The following is a 20,179-nucleotide window of genomic DNA, read 5'->3' as shown; positions in this document are numbered from 1 at the left end:
GGGTGGTTGGGAGTAATTACACTTTCAGAAAAAGCCCCAAACAGCTTCAGGAACCAAACAAAACATAGTTAAGTACATACTTTTAAGTAGAAGATTCTAGGGGGCCGGACGGGGGAAGTGTCAGCTAAGCCTGTGAACAGGGTCAGTCTTATAAAATGCGGAGACCTTCAACAGAACTATAGTGTATTAATTAATTAATATCCTATAACCACTTCCTCCGTGGGAGACAAAACTAGAGGAAAACAATTCCCACATTTGTTTCCAACACTTCCTTTGGAGTGAAGTCAGAGGGTTGGAGACAGAGGAAATTCGCCTTTAAATTTAAAACCTCAGGGCATCCACCCCTACAGTGTGTTTCCAGAAAGGCCAGTAAATGAGGACTCAGTAATTTTTAAAGCAGATCAGTAAAATTTGGGAATGTAGACAGAAGTTTTGTTGGGTAAAGTGGACTCAAGAGCCCAGAATGTAAATCGCCAGTGTTCCCATGGAAGCTTCAGGAACAAGCACCAAGGACTCCACTTACCCTGTCATTTGGACAACACCCCCCAGTGAGGAAACCTAGTAATGCTTTAGAAATGGGAGACAACAGAGCATGCAGACATTAGGGAACATACCTTCGTCCTACTGAATTAGGGGCTAAACCTCGGTGAGCAGCTGGGTCTCCGAACGAACCACAAGCCACGTGCTACGTTACTACCAAGCAAGGTCTTCAGAGCGTTTTGCCCTCATCTGTTGTTACTAAGACCTCATGGATGCTTAAGGAAAGACTCGAACCCTGACAATCCTTGAAAACTTTCTGGTTCCTATTCTTGTGTACAGGAGAGAGACCAAAGGACTTTTCTTGGCCCACGCGAGGAGCGAACTGGCAACCTTGGTGTTATCAGTACCACGCTCTAACCAACTGAGCTAAGCGGCCACCCCGCCAAAGGACGTTTTAAAGTCTGATGCCAGGGCCACACCCCAGCCCAATTAAATTAGAATCTCTGGGATAAGACCCAAGCATCAGTTTCTCTTAACGCTGCAGAAGCACTTTCAATGCACAGCCAGAACTGAGAGCCACAGGTGAGTAATATATATATAAATAATATATATTTATAGTTTTATCAGGTTAAGAAAACTGTATCATATGTATACATCTGCACAGATGCTGTCACAGATGAATTAATAAATCATAAAGCCCTATGCAAAGACTTCCTACTATTAAGTTGGTGCAAAAGTAATTGCGGTTTTTGCAAATTTTATTTTTTTTAAAGCTTTTAAACCGCAATTACTTTTGCACCGACCTAATAAAGTAAAATTTAGGTGATGACACGTACTCACTGCTAAACGCTTACAAACTCAAACCACATATACCCCTTCCTCTGACTGACTGTGTAACATGCTAAGGAAGGACAGACCTCCAAATCGAACGATCTCTTATTAAAGTGAGATTGCGGCTCTAGAAAATGAACATTCTGGATGTAGGTCGGCAAGGAACCTGGAAGTTGGAAAGTCCTGCTTACCTGGGCTCTGGGTGGGAGCCAAGAGAGAAGCGGCATCAGGGCACGGCTCTATTGTACACCAGCTTTCTCGGTTTATCTGAAGGAAAAGACACAAACTGAGTTTCAGACAATGGAGTAACGTGGCACAATTTTACAGCTGCTGCAAATGTACCTGCTGTATTGTACCAGCAGTCCTAGCTGTTTCTTTAAAAGTTTACTGTAAAGTGAGTAAAATTATTTTAAAGAAAGAAAACCTTTTCACAATACAATCAAGGCAATGGATACTCAATTAACGCTCTACAGAGAGTGTCAATAAAAGGTAGGCATATAAAAGCAATTTTTATTAAATTAATAAATTCATTATGTTTTCATTAAATTTTAAATGATGTAATTTAAAAAAAAATAATAACCACCAGAGATTTCAACAGCCTTCTCTCAAAAACGTAAAACAAGTAGACACAAAGTCAGTACAGATGTAGAAAACTGGAAGAACATTATCAACCAATGGGATCTAATGGACACACTTCACCCAATAATAGCAGAAAACACATTCGTTTTGCATGGACATGAAAAACAGACCATATTCTCTGGCATAAAACAAGTCTCAAACTTGAGGATTAAAATCATACATAGTATGCTCTTTGATTAAAACAGTAGTAAGTTTAGAAACCAAAACCAACAAGATATTGGGGGGAAAAAAAGCAAAACCCCAAATATTTAAAAAAGAAAAAAAAAAAAACCTTCTAAAAAGATTCCATGAATCAAAGATGAAATCTTAAGGAAACATTAGGTATTAAATATTAGGAAATATTTTTAAAACTATTTAAAAATAAAAATACCACATATAAAAATTTGTGAGATACAGCTAAAACAGTTCTTTGAGCAAAATTTATATTACATGTCGATTTCATTAGAAAAGGTCTCAAATCAATGAACTAAGCTACCACCTTAAGAAACGAGAAAGCTTATTAACTCACAGCAAATAGAATGATAAAATGAAAAAAAAAACAACCCAAGAACACAAAACAACAAAAATCAGACAGCAGAAATCAACAAAATAGAAAAAAGAGAAACAATAAAATCAATAAAACCCAAAGCTGGTTCCTTGAAAAGATCAATGATATCAGTAAAACTCTAGCTAGACTAACCAAGAACAAAAGAAAAGTTACAAATTACCAGTATCAGAAATTAAAGAGGGACATCATTACAGATCCTACAGACACTGAGAAGATAACAAAGGAATATTAGGAACAACTTTACTGCACATCATTATAACCCAGATTAGAGAAATTTTGCATACATGTTTTTGAGGAGCATAAAAAGCCCAAAGGTGTTCAGAAATATAAGCTGAAGAAAGAATAATGGGAGATATGGCTACAATGAATCTATGCTTTATTCTCTACCAAGGATGGACGACACCCCCACCCCCACTATATATGCAAGGGAGTGAAAAGATCAGTAATACAGTAGGAAAATAACTCGAGAAGAAGTGTCTAGATACAAGGGGATAGCAGGGAGGAAGGCAGCCTGGGGCACCCAGGACACAAAGCCAGGTTAGGAGGAGCCTGGACTGGGCCGGTGGAGGCAGTGGGTACCTGCACTAGCGACATGTCCTTTGGAGCACAGAGCAGCAGATCAGTAACCTGGGAAAGAGCAGCATCCACAGAAAGAAGACAGAAAGACGGGTCAAAGACCCACAACTTAAGAGATGTAGGAAATCCAGAGGGGAAGAAGATGATGATGCATTCTATTTGACTTTGATGAGTTTGGGGTGTCAAGACATCTTTCAAATGTTTCAACAGTCATGGAATCAGAGAGCAAGTCCGGGACAAACTTCATTTGTTCTTGAGTAATGGGTGAACAGCGTGTGCAAGCGGGCCAGGGCAGAAAACAGAGAGAAGACATCCTGAAGGCAGCATTCATGTGCTGTAACACACATTTGCAGATGGAGTAGCTTGGAGAACTCATGCTTTATGGTTCTTACAAACACACAGCATAAAAGTGAGTGTGTTTCAGGGAAATATAAATAAATCAAAACCACAACGAGATACCACAATCAACCCATTAGGATGGCTATTACTAAACAAACAAACCAAAACAGAAAATAACGAGCATTGGTAAGCATGTGGACAAACGGGAACCTTTGTGTTTTGCTGGTGGGAATGTAAAATGGTGCAGCCACTGTAGAAAACACTGTGGTGGCTCCTCCAAAAAGTAAACAGAATTACCATGTATGATCCAGCAATCCCGCTTCTGGGTATGTACCAAAGAGAATCGAAAGCAGGGACTTGAACAGACTACATTCACAGCCGCATTACTCACAACAGACGAAAGTTGGAAACAACCCTAATGTCCATCTACAGGTGAACGAATAAACAAAACGTTCTGTATACAAATAACAGACTATTAGTCAGCCTTAAAAAGGAAATTCTGACACACGCTACAACATGGATGGACCTTGAAGACATTATGCTGAGTGAAATAAACCAAAGGACACAAAAGGACAGAGCCTGTCTGATTCTAATGACACAAGGTACCTAGACGAGTCAAATTCATAGGGACGAAAAACAGAATGGTGGCTGCCAGGCACTAGGGTGGGGAAACGGGGAGTTAGTGTTTAATGGGTACAGAGCTTGTCTGCAAAGACGAAAACCTTCTAGAGATGGATGGTGGTGGTGATGGCACAACACTGAGAATATACTTCATGTCGCTCCACTGTACACCTAAATGTGGTCGATTTTATGTTGTGCATATTTTATCAATAAAAAATGTGTACAGCAGTTAGAAATAAGCAAGTTTGTTTAGCGAAAAGTAGTTGGGCAACTCATAGTCAGAGGCAGAGCTGGTAATCGGGGCCAGATGATACCAGACGTGGTCAGTGCCATTACCCAGAGGCAAACTCCATGGGCACTGAGGGTGGGAAGAACGTCGAAACACGCATCAGCATTTTCAACCACATCCTGCACACAGTGATGGCAGCAGCGCGCACAGCACATTCATGTGTGAAAACTACTGTGCAGACCCTGTAAGTCAGCTGCACAACAGATACACATGGATTACAAAGCATTCTCCCCGTTCTTGTGCCATTTCAGAATCACTGATGTGACAGATAAACTAATGTGTCCTAGTCTCAGCTCTATTCTACAATTCCGCTGTTTCTTTCTCACTAATGAGAGACAACTTAATTAAAGGACCCACTATGTGGTTCATTTCAAACATTTCCAGAGTGCTTGCCAGGCTGTGAGTAACACATGGCAACACATCTGTTGCCATGTTAGTCTCTTTCCGAAAAGGTGACCTGTAAGACTGAGCTTTTTAATAATAAATGATAAACTAGTTCTTTGTACCATCAATACTCTTCTTAGCCAGCTCTGAGACTAGGCTTCGCAAAAGATTCTGATCACCAACTTCGGATCAGGAGACAGACTAGGAAGAAACAACAGTGCTGAGGCTGCTGATAATTTGAGTTTTACGGGAAAAACGAAGATGGCGCTGATAAGCCTCTGTTCAGATTTTGCCCAGATGGGACCTTTGAGCTACTCGCCAAATACAGGACCGGCAAGTGACTGGCTGGCCAGGGGAGGGGAGAGTTCAAGATGATTCAGAAATTTTGTGACGTAGCTGGAAATGAAGAAAACAGAGACCTTGCCATTCAATATCCATATCTTTTGGAAGGATCAATGACCAAAACACACTTCCTGGCTCCGACCGCATTCATGGTTCTTTAGCTAATAACCAAGTTAGTCTCGTCTTCAGAGTATGTCCCTGACGAGATCACAGACAGCTCCTGCCGGTGGTGACTTAGTGCATATGGAACACGGGACAACAGACGTTACTTCAGAAGAAATGCCAGACCCACCCCCCACCCCCAAACCCCACCCCCAAGTTATTTTTCATTCCTGCCCCGAGGCCTGGGACCCCTTGTCATTACCTAAATCACACCCACGCCATGTTCCCATCAGTCTGAAAATAGAGTGGTACATATTTTCAGTGGAGATGGAGCTGCCTTTTGTTTTTGGCAGTGTTTCTGCTACTGTTTATATCTGAACATCCTAATAATACAGCTCATGGTTACACCCAGGCTTCCCAGCCGCTGCCGTTATTTACTTCCTCGGCAACTGTCTCAGGAGATCCAGCCCGAGTTCCAGAGCAGAACAAAAGGAAGCAAAACCCCACCATCCGGACATGGGAGCCAACACTTGAGCCAAAGTCCTTTCAGGGAATCAGATTGTAACTGAGCAGATATGTGGAGCTGTCTTACACCCTTCACCTCCTTTTACATCTTTTGTTTGCTACAATGTAGAAGTCTCTCAAAGCAAGCACACTTTGAAAGCATGTATGTTTTTCTGGAAAATAACACTGTAGTTACAGACAAACGACTCCTTTTGAAGAGGCTGGTAGTCTGCTCAAAGCTCATGGATGGAGGAGACGGTTCTCCTCTGAAGTCATCTCAGCCAGTGCACACAAAACACGGGTGCAAACCTTTTAACCATCCGTCGGACACTCTGAAGTACGCGCTACAAAATATGTTCACGATCAATCATCAATAACATGAGAAATCATGTACTATGAACAGGCACTATTTTTCCAGGTAACCCAAAATCATAAAATTCGTAAAACAGAAATGGCTCTTAGACTAACATCACTTTAAATCAGCAGTTAACACTAGATTCTGACCCCCCCTTTTTGGTCTGCGAGTTTTACAGTCCATTTCTGATACTTGCTGTCCTCTTGTGCTAAGAACGGTCTCAGGAATGCTTATCATGTGTTGGCTACTGATGTGTTAGGGGAAACCTCCCCTCAGTCATTCACTTGGGAGTTCGGTGCTGGCTTTCTGAATAGTGCTGAGAAAAACAGGCACATTGATACTAAAGGGCCTCTGCTAATGATTCAAATTCTTCCGTATCTCATTTTGGGCATGTGATTCATAGGTAGCAACCACTTATCATGAGAGCCAGAAGTCACACGTGCATCAGAAGAGGGCAACCCAGGGACTGTCACACAGTGAGGCAGAGGAATATGTGTGTGCACTGGGTTGGGGGACGCATGGGTGGCTGACAAGGTACACTATCAATGCATGTCAGTATTTAGAAAAAAATTCAGAAAGGAGGTAAGACGGGGGGATGTTGGGGGTTGATGACGGGAAGCAAGAGCTGATCTGAAGGTAAAGGCCAATGTCTGCAGCCTTAGGGAATCTTAAGGCCTCGATGCAGAACCATCACAAAACGAACTAGAGACCTGACAAAGGGGACAGATCAGAATGCAACAGAAGCCAGCAGAAGAGTGGGTCCATAACACAGGATGGGAAGCTTGCAGCTCATCTACGGTAGATTAATCGGGTGCCAGTGGAAGGACTGGGGTTTTAAATGTGGAACACCAAACTGACAGGCCCAAACATCTAAATTGTGCGATTACTATCGTACTTTATCTCTGAGTCCAGTACATCAATGCAGGACCACGATGCTTAGGAATCCATACTTACCAATGCATTCAATTAACAAACACTTGAATATTAAATTCATAGTCATTTAATATGAATTAGGGACACTGTTCTGAGTGCTTAGATATATTTAGTTGAACGGAAGAAAAATTACAAACTCCTTAGCATAAAAAAGCAAACTTCCACAGATAAGTGGACTGAGAACATACACATGGTCACTGGGGGACTGAAGTGGTACGTACAGCGGATACCATTTCTTAGAAACAATGATTACGGATACTGACATTCACAATGGAAGATAACTGGAGAACACTTCTGAATGATTTTTAAAAAAGAACTATGTGGAAAATGGGTAACAAATTGTTTGACAAACTGAAACTATAAGAGATTGTGCACCTGTCCAAAGGGTTACAGAAGGAATTCCTGCGCAGGAAAGAAGTGACCGAGATAACGTCTAAGAATTCTTCCAGTATGAAAAGTCTAAGATAGAAAAAAATGTACGTATAGATAAATAAAAATTGATACACAGATGCAGTAGGTCGAGTCAAATAGGAGGTCTAAGATGGCAAAAAAAAAACACGGCCTTTGAAAGCAATCAGATGTGGGGTTGCACCCTGCGACCTATTACACATGCGCTGCGAGACCTTGGGAAACTTCCTGACTACTCAAAACGTTTTTCCATACATGGGACTAGGAATGTCAAAATTCAATGCCTGTATCTCATATGCATCCACTTTTCCCCCTTCAGACCACAAAACCACCTTACCATGCTTGAGCTACCGCAATGGCAGCCTAATTGATTCCCACACGGCCAGAATGATACTGTATAAACATAAACTGAGAAGCAACGGATCCAGACAAAGCAAGCTCCTCCCCTCAGCTGTCAAGGCCCTGCTTTTCTGGATCCCACTTGTGCCTCCAGCCTTCTTCTCAGGTCACTCCCGGCTTGCTCAGGATGGTTCTGTCATAACGGCTCCGTCAGTTCTTTCCTACCTCAGGGCCTAGTACGGGCTGCTCCTTCTTTCTAGAATACCTTCCCTTGGGTAGAGCGGGCATATTTTCATCCCCTGGAGATCAATTTGAAAACTGTCAGGACCTCAGAAAGACCTATCTAAGACAGGTCTTCCTGTTACTACTTCCTACACAGTGCGCTGCTTAGTTCTGTCCAACTACTTCAGCGCGTCGTTCTTTCTCTACTCCTTGCCTGTCCTGAAGCAGGAAGAGGGTGAGGATGTAAAGCCTGTGTGGGCCTTGGACTTAACACCGTGCCTGGCATCGAAAGGTCATTAATGCTGATTTAACAGGTGGCTCTCAAGGATGTCACCTTCTTTTCTATCTCCAAAGCAAAGAAATTACCGCCAGCCTTACCTATCTCATTCATAGTGGAAATAAGGTGTTTTCAGGGCTCCTAACGTGTGCTCATTTGTTTAAAAACAATGCCTGTTTCCTGAAGAGTGAAGTGTTTTCTACTGAAAATCTCTTACTACGTAGTAGGCAGCAAGGTATAAAGAAAGAACACAAAGCCAAGTGCATCTGAGAGAAAACGAATTGTCCTTTCTTAGCTGTGGCCTTGTGGGAAAAATCACATCTTTGTCACCAATTCCCTCGCACCCCTCACCAGGGCTGATGACAGCCCTCCAGCTCTTCATATGACGTAAGCCTCAAATGAATAAGGTACATGAAAGTGTTTTGTTAAAACTATAAAACAGCATCACGAGGCCAACGTGCTGACTTAGCTCCACGCATAAAGGCTTTTGTGTCCTGCCAGAGCCGAGTGCTATACGTTTTATCATGTTTTAAGTACATGGTACTCCTCACGGTACCTGAGCTGAGATTGGCTATCCTCCTTCCCTCTTTTTCTTTCCCCTTTCCCCCAGACATGTAAAAATCATCAAGAGTCAAGCATATAAACGTTCTAAAAACTAGGCTCTCCCAAATATGTAAGGGCAAAAATTTTAAAACATTGTGATTTCACAGAGGAAATAACATTTCAGAGAAACTAAAATACATAATATCTTGGAACAATTCAAAATACCAAGCTACCAAGTACTCTGGGCCTGGGCCAGGCAGGTGAAACCCCAACCTGAGCGCGCTGATGGAGGGACGGGGAACCCCCCGGCACACACACACAAATCACGACTCCCATCCATCCATCCATCCATCCATTCCCAGCCCCTCGGCCAACGCAGGGTTTTACTGGCTCCCATGTCAAGGCTTCTGAGCCCATTTCATGGCCTCAATGGACCAATGAGAACTAGGGAGTCTCAGTCACACACTGACTGACAAACCAGTAAAACAACCCCACTATTTCCCGGACCAGAGCAATCCACTGCCACTTGGCCTAGACTCCTCCGGCTCCATACTCTCACACGTTCAGGTACCGAGGGTGTTTTGGCATCTCTGAAGCACTTGGTCGGCTTCCAATTTCCCCTGCTTTTGCCAGAAAACTGCTAAACTTCCAAAAAGTACTCCTTGAGTCATCCAACATTCCCAGACTCCCATCTTATGGCTGGAGGAGTCCTGACTAATTTTAGATTCCAGGATGCCTTCTGTGAGCAATTAGCTTTCCAGAGTCTCCGCACCCCCTCCTTAGACACCCAACATCATCAACGCTGAGAAAGCAAACAAATACAGCTATCAACAGAGTCTGAGGCCAGCCCTGAAAAGCAGTCAAACCACGCCAAAAGGGCCACTTTGCCACTTTACTGAATAGATTGACTGGAGAACCTTCCAAAGGAAATAAATGTATCTATCTTTTCTTTTCCCTAAAGGGTTGGGAGTGAGACATAGCACAAAGAATAGAAAAGGCTCAGACAAAAGACAGACAAAGAGACAGAGGCAGAAAGAAAGACCTTTAGAGAAAGACACCCAGATAGACGGGGCTGAGGGAGGGGGACGGGATGGCAGGGACAGAAGGACAGACAGAGACGTTTCAGGAAAGACAAACTACGGAGGTGAATCTCTCCCTCCAAGATTCCCAAGACCATGAGCTTTACTCCTGAGCGTAAGAACGCATTTTAAAGCAAGCAAAAGGACATTTCAACAGTAAGGGGCTCAATGCTGATTCTCAAGTCCCCTTGTTTCTGTTCACATAGTCCTTTAAGAACCTTAAAACCACCAACCAGGCCCCCACCCCACACTGCTCAAACACCCTTGTCAGCCCCTCTCCCGTGGCAGGCAGGCAGCCAGGGACCCAGCGCCTGGACTCAGAAGAGAGCCTGAGAGCTCGGACGTGCATCCAGCGTGGCTCCTTACCTTCAGCAACACCACGTCCACTGCCCTGTCCACCTTGGAGATGTCGCACAGACTGTAGCGCCTCTTGTGCCGTTCATACATGTTGTCCAAAGGCAGAAGAGATGCAACAAAAAGCAGACGTGCCCGCTCTGAACCTGGGGCACCAGCGCACTCCTTCGAGTCCAGAGCTCCAAGTTTCTCACCGTGAGCTGGAGGAGACCTGTGCCTTCCAGACTCTTCTATATACAAAACCCTCAGAGGGTCACACAATAAATTAAAAAAAGAAACCACGCAGGATCCAATGCCTTGAACCGACAGAGAACTTTCTGACAAGTTCAGAGCAACGGGTTGATGAATTTATAATTCATAATATAAACAATAAGTGCCTCCTGATGCTATACTTTATGCAAATCTTGAGGGAAAGAGAACCACACACCATTTCCATCACTGGCGATAACTCCAGTGGAAAAATCAAGAATGAACTGACTGAGCATAATGGCCGAGGCACGTGGGGAAGAAAACCAAAGCAGGCAATAAAAATCCAGTGTGGAAGAGACAGAGAGAAAAAAGGGAAGACAACTCTATATCAAAGAGATGAGATGAAAAAATTCTCCCATTAAATTCGGTTCTTGCTTTAAAAAGAAAAAAAAAAGGCTAGGACAGTCAATGTTTCCTCGACAGGACAAAAAGGCAGAAGCTTGGAGTTCTGGCTAAAGAGCTTTCGGACTTTCGGAGTCTGTGTCTTGCTCACCAGGCAGTTGAGCTTGGTTCTGATTTAAACTGAAAATATGTAATGACAGCAGAGCAAAGGCGGAAAAGAAAAAGGCCACTCCTCCCGCTCTGCTCCCTCCCTTTCTCCTGGGGCGCTGGCCCTGCCCTACCCAGCCCCCACCACCACCACCCTTTTTCCCTCACTCTCCAGAACGTCACGACCTGCCCTTTCAGTTCTTCACCAACAGCCTTGGAGGCTGGAAAACCTAATTGCAGTGGTGGGAACATGATTCACCCTCAGGAAGGAGAGAAAAACAGGCTCCTTTTCCAGCCCGCTTCCTCCTCCTCCTGCTCCTCCAACCGTCCTCTGTGAAAAAGGCTGCCAGGCGATGCCAGATGCAAGGAGGGCTTTGAAGTCAGGGCAGCGTGGTCACAAAGGGACAGGGATGTCACCCTCCACACCGAGCAGGACGCACTTATCTCCTCTACCAAGGACGGAACCTGGAACTGCCCCCGGCACACAGTGCGTCTCCCCACCAAACGCAAACCAATGATTTCACGTGAGAAAAATGTTAGCCAACTATTTCAGGGCTGTGTGTCTAGGACAGAGAAGGAGCTGTAAGAACAGTCACCTGGCTGGACGCCTGCACGTTACCTGAGCCTTGCATATGGCCCCCGCTGCTTCATTTGCCTGTTTTTTACTATATGAGGCCTCTTAAGCCCCCACCCTTTGGAACATTCTCAGGGGCCAGACCTATTCGAGGGTTCATGCTCTCGCTTCAGACATTCTCTCACTTGGGTTGCAAACGATTTGGGAGGGGAAGGAGGAGGAACTGAGGGAAGCAAAAGGGGGGGGAAGAGTGCAGAACGGAAAAAATAAGATTTTCTCCTGGGAGCATTAGTCGGCTGACATTTCCTCAAGTGCCTGGACCTGGAGAGTGTGAAAGAGGGGGTACAAATACCCTCACAGAAAGGAAGCTGGGGGGGGGATTTAATACCCGAATTTCTGTCAATATTGCAAACAGAGTTGGTGATAAGGTTTTTCAGGAGCTTTGAAAGGGGGACAGAAGGTCTGATGAGTCACGAGTTCCTCAGGCCAGGCATTCAAATAGCCAACCAGCTCAAAGGAGAGAAATGCAGCCAATCCCGCTAGAATGCAGGCATTTTCCTCATCTATCTGTTAACACCACAGCTCAGCTATAACCCGCTCAAAGCCTTTGATCCCACATCACTGTTTCATGAAGGTGGGGCCGCCCCTTCCCCACCCACCCCTTCCCCGCAGGCTCCCAGCAAGCCTTGGCTCTGTGATGTTACCAACATTTACAGAAGAAAAAGAGGGTGCTTTTCATTAGAGTGATGATGGGAAACAGCAGAAAACAAGATGATTAGAGAAAGATTAAGACGTTGTAAATAAAATTCTTCCTCAGGCTCACCAAAAGGACGGGAACCTGGTTGGGAACTTACAAATACTTTGAAACTATGTGGTCGAAAGCACAAATCGAAAAGACCCTGGAGGCTTTAGTGTACGAAAAATGGATAGCTTATTATCTTTTCTGGATGAACTTTCACCAAGCTATAATTTAGAACCCTCCTTCCTCCCCATATGAATACAAACCTGTTTCCCTCTGTCCTCAATATGGTGTATTCCCTTCCGTTTTAATTAGAATCAAATGTTTCCTGCTTCCAAGGTTCCCAGCCATCTCTCTAGGGATCAGATGCTTTAATCACAATAAGCCTCTCTGCGCCAAACCTCCCCTAACTATTGACATAAATGTACAGAATTTTACGAGATATTTTGTGCCTTGCGCTGAAGGCCAACAAAATAAGTAGCAAGGTATCTGCCCTCAAGAAGTTTATATAATTAGAGAAGAATCTGTTCCAAAATAATATGATTATCTGAAAGGGCCCAGATTACTGTTTTGAGACACACAGATTAACCTTTTCATTTCTGACTATCTGCTGGCTTTGTGCTACAGGCTGCGAATCTAGAAGACTTACTCTGTCTGCACACATAAACATATTAAAATGATTAGGAATTGTCCTTACTTATTCTGTTCCTTCTTGGAAAACAACTGTTCTAGGGAGGGAACATATGCTCTGGTGAGGAAAACAAGAGTCTGTTTTGTTTTCCCCTCTGGATCTGCTCAGCACTCACTCCTCAACAGAACACAGAAATCTGCAGTCCTGTGCCTGCCTCTGCTGCTGCTGTGACGATTCCAAGCTTTTATCAAAAACATCTGGCACCACTGAACAGCTATTCTGGTAGGATTCTGAAACACCGCGACCAGTCGTTTTACATCCAAACTAGACCTGACAGTTACAACTTTGCATTTGGAGAATATTTCTTCTTTAATTTTGGGAACTTGTAGTAAAAAAATAAAATATGTTCATTATTTACAACCTCTTACAATATAGTTTTTACAAGATTAATTATAATCTCCATTCTCTGTGTGTCCTCCATCTACTCTCTGCCCGCAGCAAGGGGTCCCAAATTCTCCAAAAGAAGCAAGCAGCGCTTTTTAATCTGTTCATAACACAGGCCCAACATATGCTCTTCATGATTCTAGAAAAGTGAAGTATAAAAATATTGCACACATTATAATGTAACTATAGTATTTCTGTTTGTGAATTCAATTTTCTTTTGATTTATTTAATTACAAGATCTAACACCTTACCCAAATTATTTAACACTCTTACAGGTCGATTCTATTTGGCTACTTTTGTTCCTGCTGGGGCAGAACCCTGCCTCTTTAGCAGGTTCTGAATTAGGCACCACCTGGTGGGTGTGATAAAGACCCAAACAGAACAGCCAAGGCCAGTCAACAAAGGAGCAGCATGTGACTGGGCATTGGCTAAGTGACTCACCAGTGACCAACTTAGTCTCTGCAGGAATGTAAGGTAGTAAGCTGAAAATTAAGGGTTCTTCCCATTCCTGGGTGTGCCATTATCTCTCCGGAATAATTAGAACCTGGAATGATTAGTTTGACTCTCTGGACCTAGGTTTCCAAAACTGAAAAATGAGAGGGGGTGCCCACTCGAACATACCTGAAATTCCTTATTGATCTGATACTGTCACGCTGAGACTAAGAAATCTTTATTATCTGTCATATAGCTCACAGGATGTGGGTAGATTCAGAGAAGAAAAAGGAATTAAGAAATTCTCTCAAAACTTCTTTTAGAAAACATGTAGTATATATTCTTGCATAATTATATTTGCCACCCCACTTTCACATGAAATGAGAAGGGAGAAAAGGTCTGCCACAAATACCAATTTCATTAATCTATGATTTCATTAACTTAAAAATAATGAGTCATCCAGAGTTACCCATTTGTCGGTAGCCAAATGTACTAGAATATACACAAAATATTAGTTTCCATTCAAGCAACTCCAGTTTGTTTAGAATAACAGAATGCTTCAAATAAGAAAGATGTTTTTGAGCATCTGAATATTTGAAAGGAAAAAGAAGAAAATTATTTACAGTGGCTGCAAAGACACTGCTCCATCTAGGGTTTCCTTTTTCATTTCCGTTGAGGTGTTCAAGTACTACTGGTGCTGGTGTTTCTCGGACTCACAGATTTGAAGATGCCAAGAATGTAAGAAGAGGTAAAGGAGAAGAGGAAGGCCTAAAGGGCAATCAAACAGAAATTCTCTTCGAATCAGTAGCAGGCAGCAGTGGGTGCCTCCCATGCTATAACCCTTTATTGCCTTTGCAAAAAGACACCTTAAGACAATTTAGGTGGTTGCAACAAAGCCAACTTCTGGTTGACAACAATAACGAGGGCAAAAAGGAATTAAGATGGAAGAGTATAAGACAAAACAAAGCTTTAAGAAGGTCTCTTGGCCAGCCCCATGGCTTAGAACACGGCACTCCTAGGCGAGGTGGCCAGTTCGAGTCCCACATGGGCCAGTGAGCTGCGCCCTCTACAGCTAAGACTGTGAACAACAGCTCTCCCTGGAGCTGGGCTGCCGTGAGCAGCTGGAGGTTGATGTGAGCTGCCACGGGCTGCCGCAGGCTGCTGAGTGCTGCCCTGGGCTACCTTGTGCTGCCAGGAGCGGCCGGTGGTCAGCGTGAGTGGCCGGCAGCCGGAGCGAGCTGCCATGAGCTGCTGTGAGCGGCAGACCGTTGACCGGTGACCGACTGCCTTAGCTGGGGGGAGCGCAAGGCTCGTAACACCAGCATGGGCCAGGGAGCTGTGTCCTACACAACTAGACTGAGAAACAAGGGCTTGAACCAGAGTGGGGGGCGGTGGACGAAAGGGTGGGGGGAGGAGAGAGGTCTTTTCACAAACTTGTGCTCTTTACACATGGAACAAGCCCACAAATGTTAAATTTTACTAAAATTACCCATAGCTTGGTGAAATAAAAGGAGGAAGGATAGAAAAGGGGAGACAGCAGAATCATAATTTCAGTAGGAAAAGTAGCAACAGCACAGTTGAATCTCTAGGATAGGTCTCCTGGGACAAGATTTATTAAAAGCGATAACATTTACTGAGTTCTTCCTGTTTGTCAGGTGCTTCCGCATGTACAATTTCATTTATTCCCCCCAATAAGCTATAAGGTAAATATTACTGTCTACAGAGGAGGAAAAGTTGCATTCAGAGTTTAAGTTACTTGCCTAAATTCACACAGCTAATAAAACAAGTGTGCATTATACTCAGTTCTGTAAATCTTTCCACTATATGTCTTATTTTGCCACATGAGAATTGCCCCAAATTAAAAGAAATGAAACCACCAAGGAGAAAATATAGGTTAAATTTGAGGAAAGAAAACTTACAATTCATTACTCGTAACATCAATATTCTTGACGTTTGATTTTATTCAAATGCCAATGGACAGAAAGATGTCATTTTTTTCAATACAAGTGACAAGTGGTTCTTAATTTTAGAAAGTGGGTCGTTAAGTGAAACACACTCAACTTCTTTGTCAACAATTTAATACTTGACATTTCAGTTTTTAAACAGCTTCTCAGTATGATAATAGGTTAAGAAAAATTGGAATGAACACATCCAACACAACGACTAAAAGATTTCTGGATACTGACGGTTGTTATCCAGAACTTTATAATGGATGTATACTGGTCCTAGTTTTTCTCTTTGGGACAAACGTTATTTCTTATGGCAGCATTTCAAATATCTGAAGATATCCCGTCACCAGTCACCACCCTCCTCAGAGCTTTCTTCTGGATCACGGTTCCCATAACTGCTCCTCAGGCAACAGGGTACCCACTGAAGGCTACCTCGTCAGTCCTTCTTGTGACATGGCCACTCAAAGCGAAGTCCTCTGAAACTGTGTACACTGGGACAGTTAAGATCGCTGGCTTTCTGAACATGAACACTACACCGTTACAGGGAGATAAGCTTCTGGTGAAACAGGCTCACTTCCCATACCTTTTCTCCCAGTTTGATTTAAGTCAAAACAGGTTGCTCCCATACCATAACCGTGATTTTATTAAACCCACTTCACAATTTCCCTGCTAAATTATCTCATTTATTTTAAATTATCGTTTTAGCCTAAAAAAGAGCATCTTGAACCTAGATTCTGTCACCGAAATAACAGCGGTCCCTGCAAACCTTGTTTCGTCTATAAACCTGAAGAGCAGGGCTAAAAACAGAGACCCAGAAGTGTGCCGCTAAAAGCCACCCTGGGAGGCTGTCAGTCCACCAACCATCAGTCTTGATAAAGTGCTGTTCCATCAGTTACAAAGCCAGCTGAACTTTGAGTCCCATTCTGCATCTTCTATATAAAATGTACAAAGCTCTACTAAAGTTCATACCTCCTAGATGTTCTCCTCTTCAACCTACCTCGTAACCCTACCAAAAAGAGAAACGAGACACCACCCGTGCCGTGTATTGCTTGGGTAACACTTCTCTGTGTAGTCATGCTCTCTATTTGAAACCAAACCCAAAAGACTGTCATATCTGATCAGCGCTAAACCATGTGTACTGTGATTTCTGTATTTGCCAGCGTGACTACCACAGCATAAGCGACTACAGCACTGACAAAAACAAAGCAAAAGCGACCCTGACGTTTTTCTTCATAATGCTACGATACAAGAATTTCTTCTCGCATACAGAAATCTTACCCACTTCATGACGCCTATAAATGCAAACATTCAGTTGAGTGAAATAACTGTACATAGTATTATAGCAGCCCCCCAAGGCATTCATGGAAAAAAGGATATGCTCCCTCCACATCATTTTTTATTGTTAAACACACTAACTATATACTGCTAATGAGTCAATTCCGATGAATTCATATCCTTTTGCTGTTTTTCCCACCCAAATATATTTACATGTGCAAAAAGCGTGGGATTCAGACTGAACTTTTGGTCATAACTTCTATTTCAGATGATAATCTAAGACCTCGAAAGGCATGTTTTTACTTAGTCCTAAAATAATTTTTAAGCAGCTTTACTGAGGTATAATCAGCATACAGTAAGTTGTACATATTTAAAGTGTACTAGACACTTTGTAAAAATTGAATTTGTTGAGTTTTCAAATTTTCCCAAAGAATGTGGCTTTAAAATATATTAGTATTGTAAAAACCTGGAACGCTAAGAATGCTAAAAAGTGGCAAATGTGTATCAGTAACAATTTAAACCACCACAACGTTTCACATGGAAAGTTTATGATATTGTTGTGATTGTCTATTACAACTGCACACGTCACTGCCCTAAACCTTCCTGAAGAGATGACGTACGCTGAGGCCTGCGGAGGAAACGCAGACCAGTCTGGGGCCTGATGGATGCAGAGGAACTCACCAGGCAACAGGGGTACGGAGCGTAGGGAGGCGGGGGAGGGAGAGCAAGACAGACATGATTTTGTACAAGTTCAGGCAGAGGGCCGGGTGCTGAGGCCCAGCGGCAAGAACGAGCAAGCAGAGCAGAAGACGAGGCCAGAACAGAGAGACGAGCGAGCTACTGACACTCACAAGTCTGAATCACCACAGTCGGAAAGAGCCACCGAAGGGTTGTTAGCAAGGGAAAAGCACGGTCAGTTCTGCATTTCAAAATCACCATTTTTTTCAAGAGTGTGCTCAGTAGACAAGAGGCAGCAACACTAGAGACACGAGAGTTAGTCACAAAGTGGCTGCAGAAGTTGGATGACAGAGGCTGGTGGCTTGAATGCAGGTGAGGAAAATGTAGGTAAAGCATCAATAAGTGCGAGCCCACAGATCTTTACCATTAGCCAGAACTGGGGGTGGAAGGCTGAGGAGGAGCAGCGCCCTGTTGACTAGGCTTCTCCCTGGGCAGCCAGGTACCCGGTGGAAGGCAGCCCAGGCGGGGAGCCGGGAGGACCGGCTCATGAGTGGAGTTTCAGACACAGTGAAGCTCAGGCGTCTGAGCTACCCCCGCACAGGTGTGCAGGGGATGTATGTATGTGTCTGCTGCTCAGGAGCAGGGCTGGGACTGGCACCAGATGGGAGAATCAACACAGAGATGTGACAGCAAGGAGCCTAAAGGAAGTATTTCAAGGAAAGAACGGGACATAGTGCCAACTGCTGGGAAAAGGTCAAGCAAAGAAGACATCTGGATTTTGCTATGTAAGTGCTGGACCTTGGTGAGGGCAGTTCTGGTGTAGCAGTCGAGCGACGAAAGCTGGGTTTAATTTCACAGGAGAAAATTCAAGTCCTCTTAAGACATTTTTGCCTTTAGAGAAAGTACCTTAGTGAATCCTCATGCGATGGTGGCTATAGGGGTGGTAACAAATACTTCAGATTGTGAAAAAAAACTTCCTGAGAAGTAAATGAAGCATTAACAGAGAAAGAGGACCATTAACAAAAACAAAGTGAGTTCTGGGCAACGTGCGTGCCTATTCTTTTGCGTACTTTTCAATTCTTCCCAAGAGATCCTGTCACAGAGACCAGAAGAGAACACTTGAGTGCACACACTGCTATCTTGGTCGAGAATACAGACAAAGGTTTTTATAATAGCTACGGGGGGAGGCAGGGTGGACAGTGTTTTGGCAAGGAAATGGAAAAAGAAGGTAACAGCCAACAAGGAACTCCCTTTCCATATGATCATCTATGGAAATAAGAGCAAACTTCATCCTATAAAACAAAGGCAGTGACTAAGGTCAAGGAAAACAACGTTGACATTTACTGACCAGAATTCCCTAATGGGCTTTTGTCATTGCCAGCATGCCACATCAAGGAGTGAACATGAGCCAAACGTATTTACCCATCCAACAAATACTAGTTAGGGTGCTCAGCGAGGTGTTGAGAGAGACAGAGAGATGGATGCAATGTTTCTGGGACCTCAAGGAAATGGAGCAGGGGCGACGACATGAAGTCTGAGACTGCGTGGGCAGCACACATGAAATGCCGAATTTCAGCAAAGGAACGAGGCTCTCTGGCTGAACTGATTAGGCTGAAAAGTTCCATGAAGGTGGTGCCTTAACAGAAAGGGACAGAAAGAGAGCGAATGGGAAGGAGGAGGTGGGCATTACCTATAAAGCGTGAAGGAAGGTACAGACGTTGATGACGGGCCGGTGCGGCAGAGGACTGGCCACTGTCTAATTATACGCCTCAGGTTCCTGTAAGGAAGTGCTATAACATTAGCCTGGAAAGGCATAACAGCCTGGATCATAAAAGCATATGATGTCATGCTAAGAAGTTTGGACGCTATTCACAGGCAACTGGGAGCCGCCGGCAAAGGCATCTGAGCAGAGAAATTGGTATGATTTGCGCTGTAATTCAGGACGGCTGCCCAAGACTTCAGCCTCATCCAGTCTAACCCCCCTTGCCTGGGTCTCACACCACTGCTTGATCCTTATCCCATCTCATTTGCTCCTCTGCTTCGAGATAAGTATACGGTTGGTCTCTCAAGTTTCCACACTTAGGACGTGCTTCTTCCTCCCTCAATTTTCCTGGCTCTTTGAACAACTGCGGCTTCTGGGATGCCATACCGTGTCTCTCCACCTTACCTGAAACCCACCGTCCAAATCCCACTTTCCTAACTAAGCTCTCTGCCTGCTCTTCCCTCCTTATTCCTCTGTCCTCAGACTCTGCGGCCCTCGCATGATGGTGTCCTCCCTGTACTGTCCCTTGGTGCTGTACGCTGGTCTAAGGAGATGGTGGGTTCCTTAAAGACAAGAGGGACTCCTGAAATGCCAAATCCCAGAATGTCAAAAACACCCAACGGCTGAATGACTCACTGATTATATACTTGTTTATTACCACAATCACAATCCTAGACTTTTCCAGATATAGTTATTAAACAATGACAGAAAAAAAACTTCTTAGTGTATTAACATACACAAAAGGTGAGTAGCCTAAAAGAGTTTCTCAATTTAAAGGATAATGTCTGGCCAG

The 20,179-nt window shown here is 43.7% G+C and overlaps 1 protein-coding gene across 19 annotated transcripts in view; it reads right to left on the bottom strand.

Annotated features, from left to right (window-relative positions):
* Positions 1–20,179, bottom strand: part of AKAP13 (A-kinase anchoring protein 13) — a 253,883-nt gene that overhangs the window by 81,616 nt on the left and 152,088 nt on the right. For 17 of the 19 annotated variants that reach the window (XM_074317388.2, XM_074317391.2, XM_074317390.2 and 14 more), the window contains one exon: positions 1,503–1,578. In XM_074317388.2, the coding sequence (XP_074173489.2) occupies positions 1,503–1,578 (76 nt within the window). Of the gene's footprint in view, positions 1–1,502; positions 1,579–10,176; positions 10,928–20,179 lie in introns of those variants that run through there. The other 2 variants (XM_074317405.2, XM_019726710.3) reach the window with 1 other exon arrangement.

Source organism: Rhinolophus sinicus, chromosome 13, assembly GCF_057876585.1.
Source record: "Rhinolophus sinicus isolate RSI-liver-muscle chromosome 13, RSI-T2T, whole genome shotgun sequence".
In the NCBI taxonomy this organism is placed as follows: domain Eukaryota; kingdom Metazoa; phylum Chordata; class Mammalia; order Chiroptera; family Rhinolophidae; genus Rhinolophus; species Rhinolophus sinicus.
This window is presented reverse-complemented; position numbering and strand designations above follow the sequence as displayed.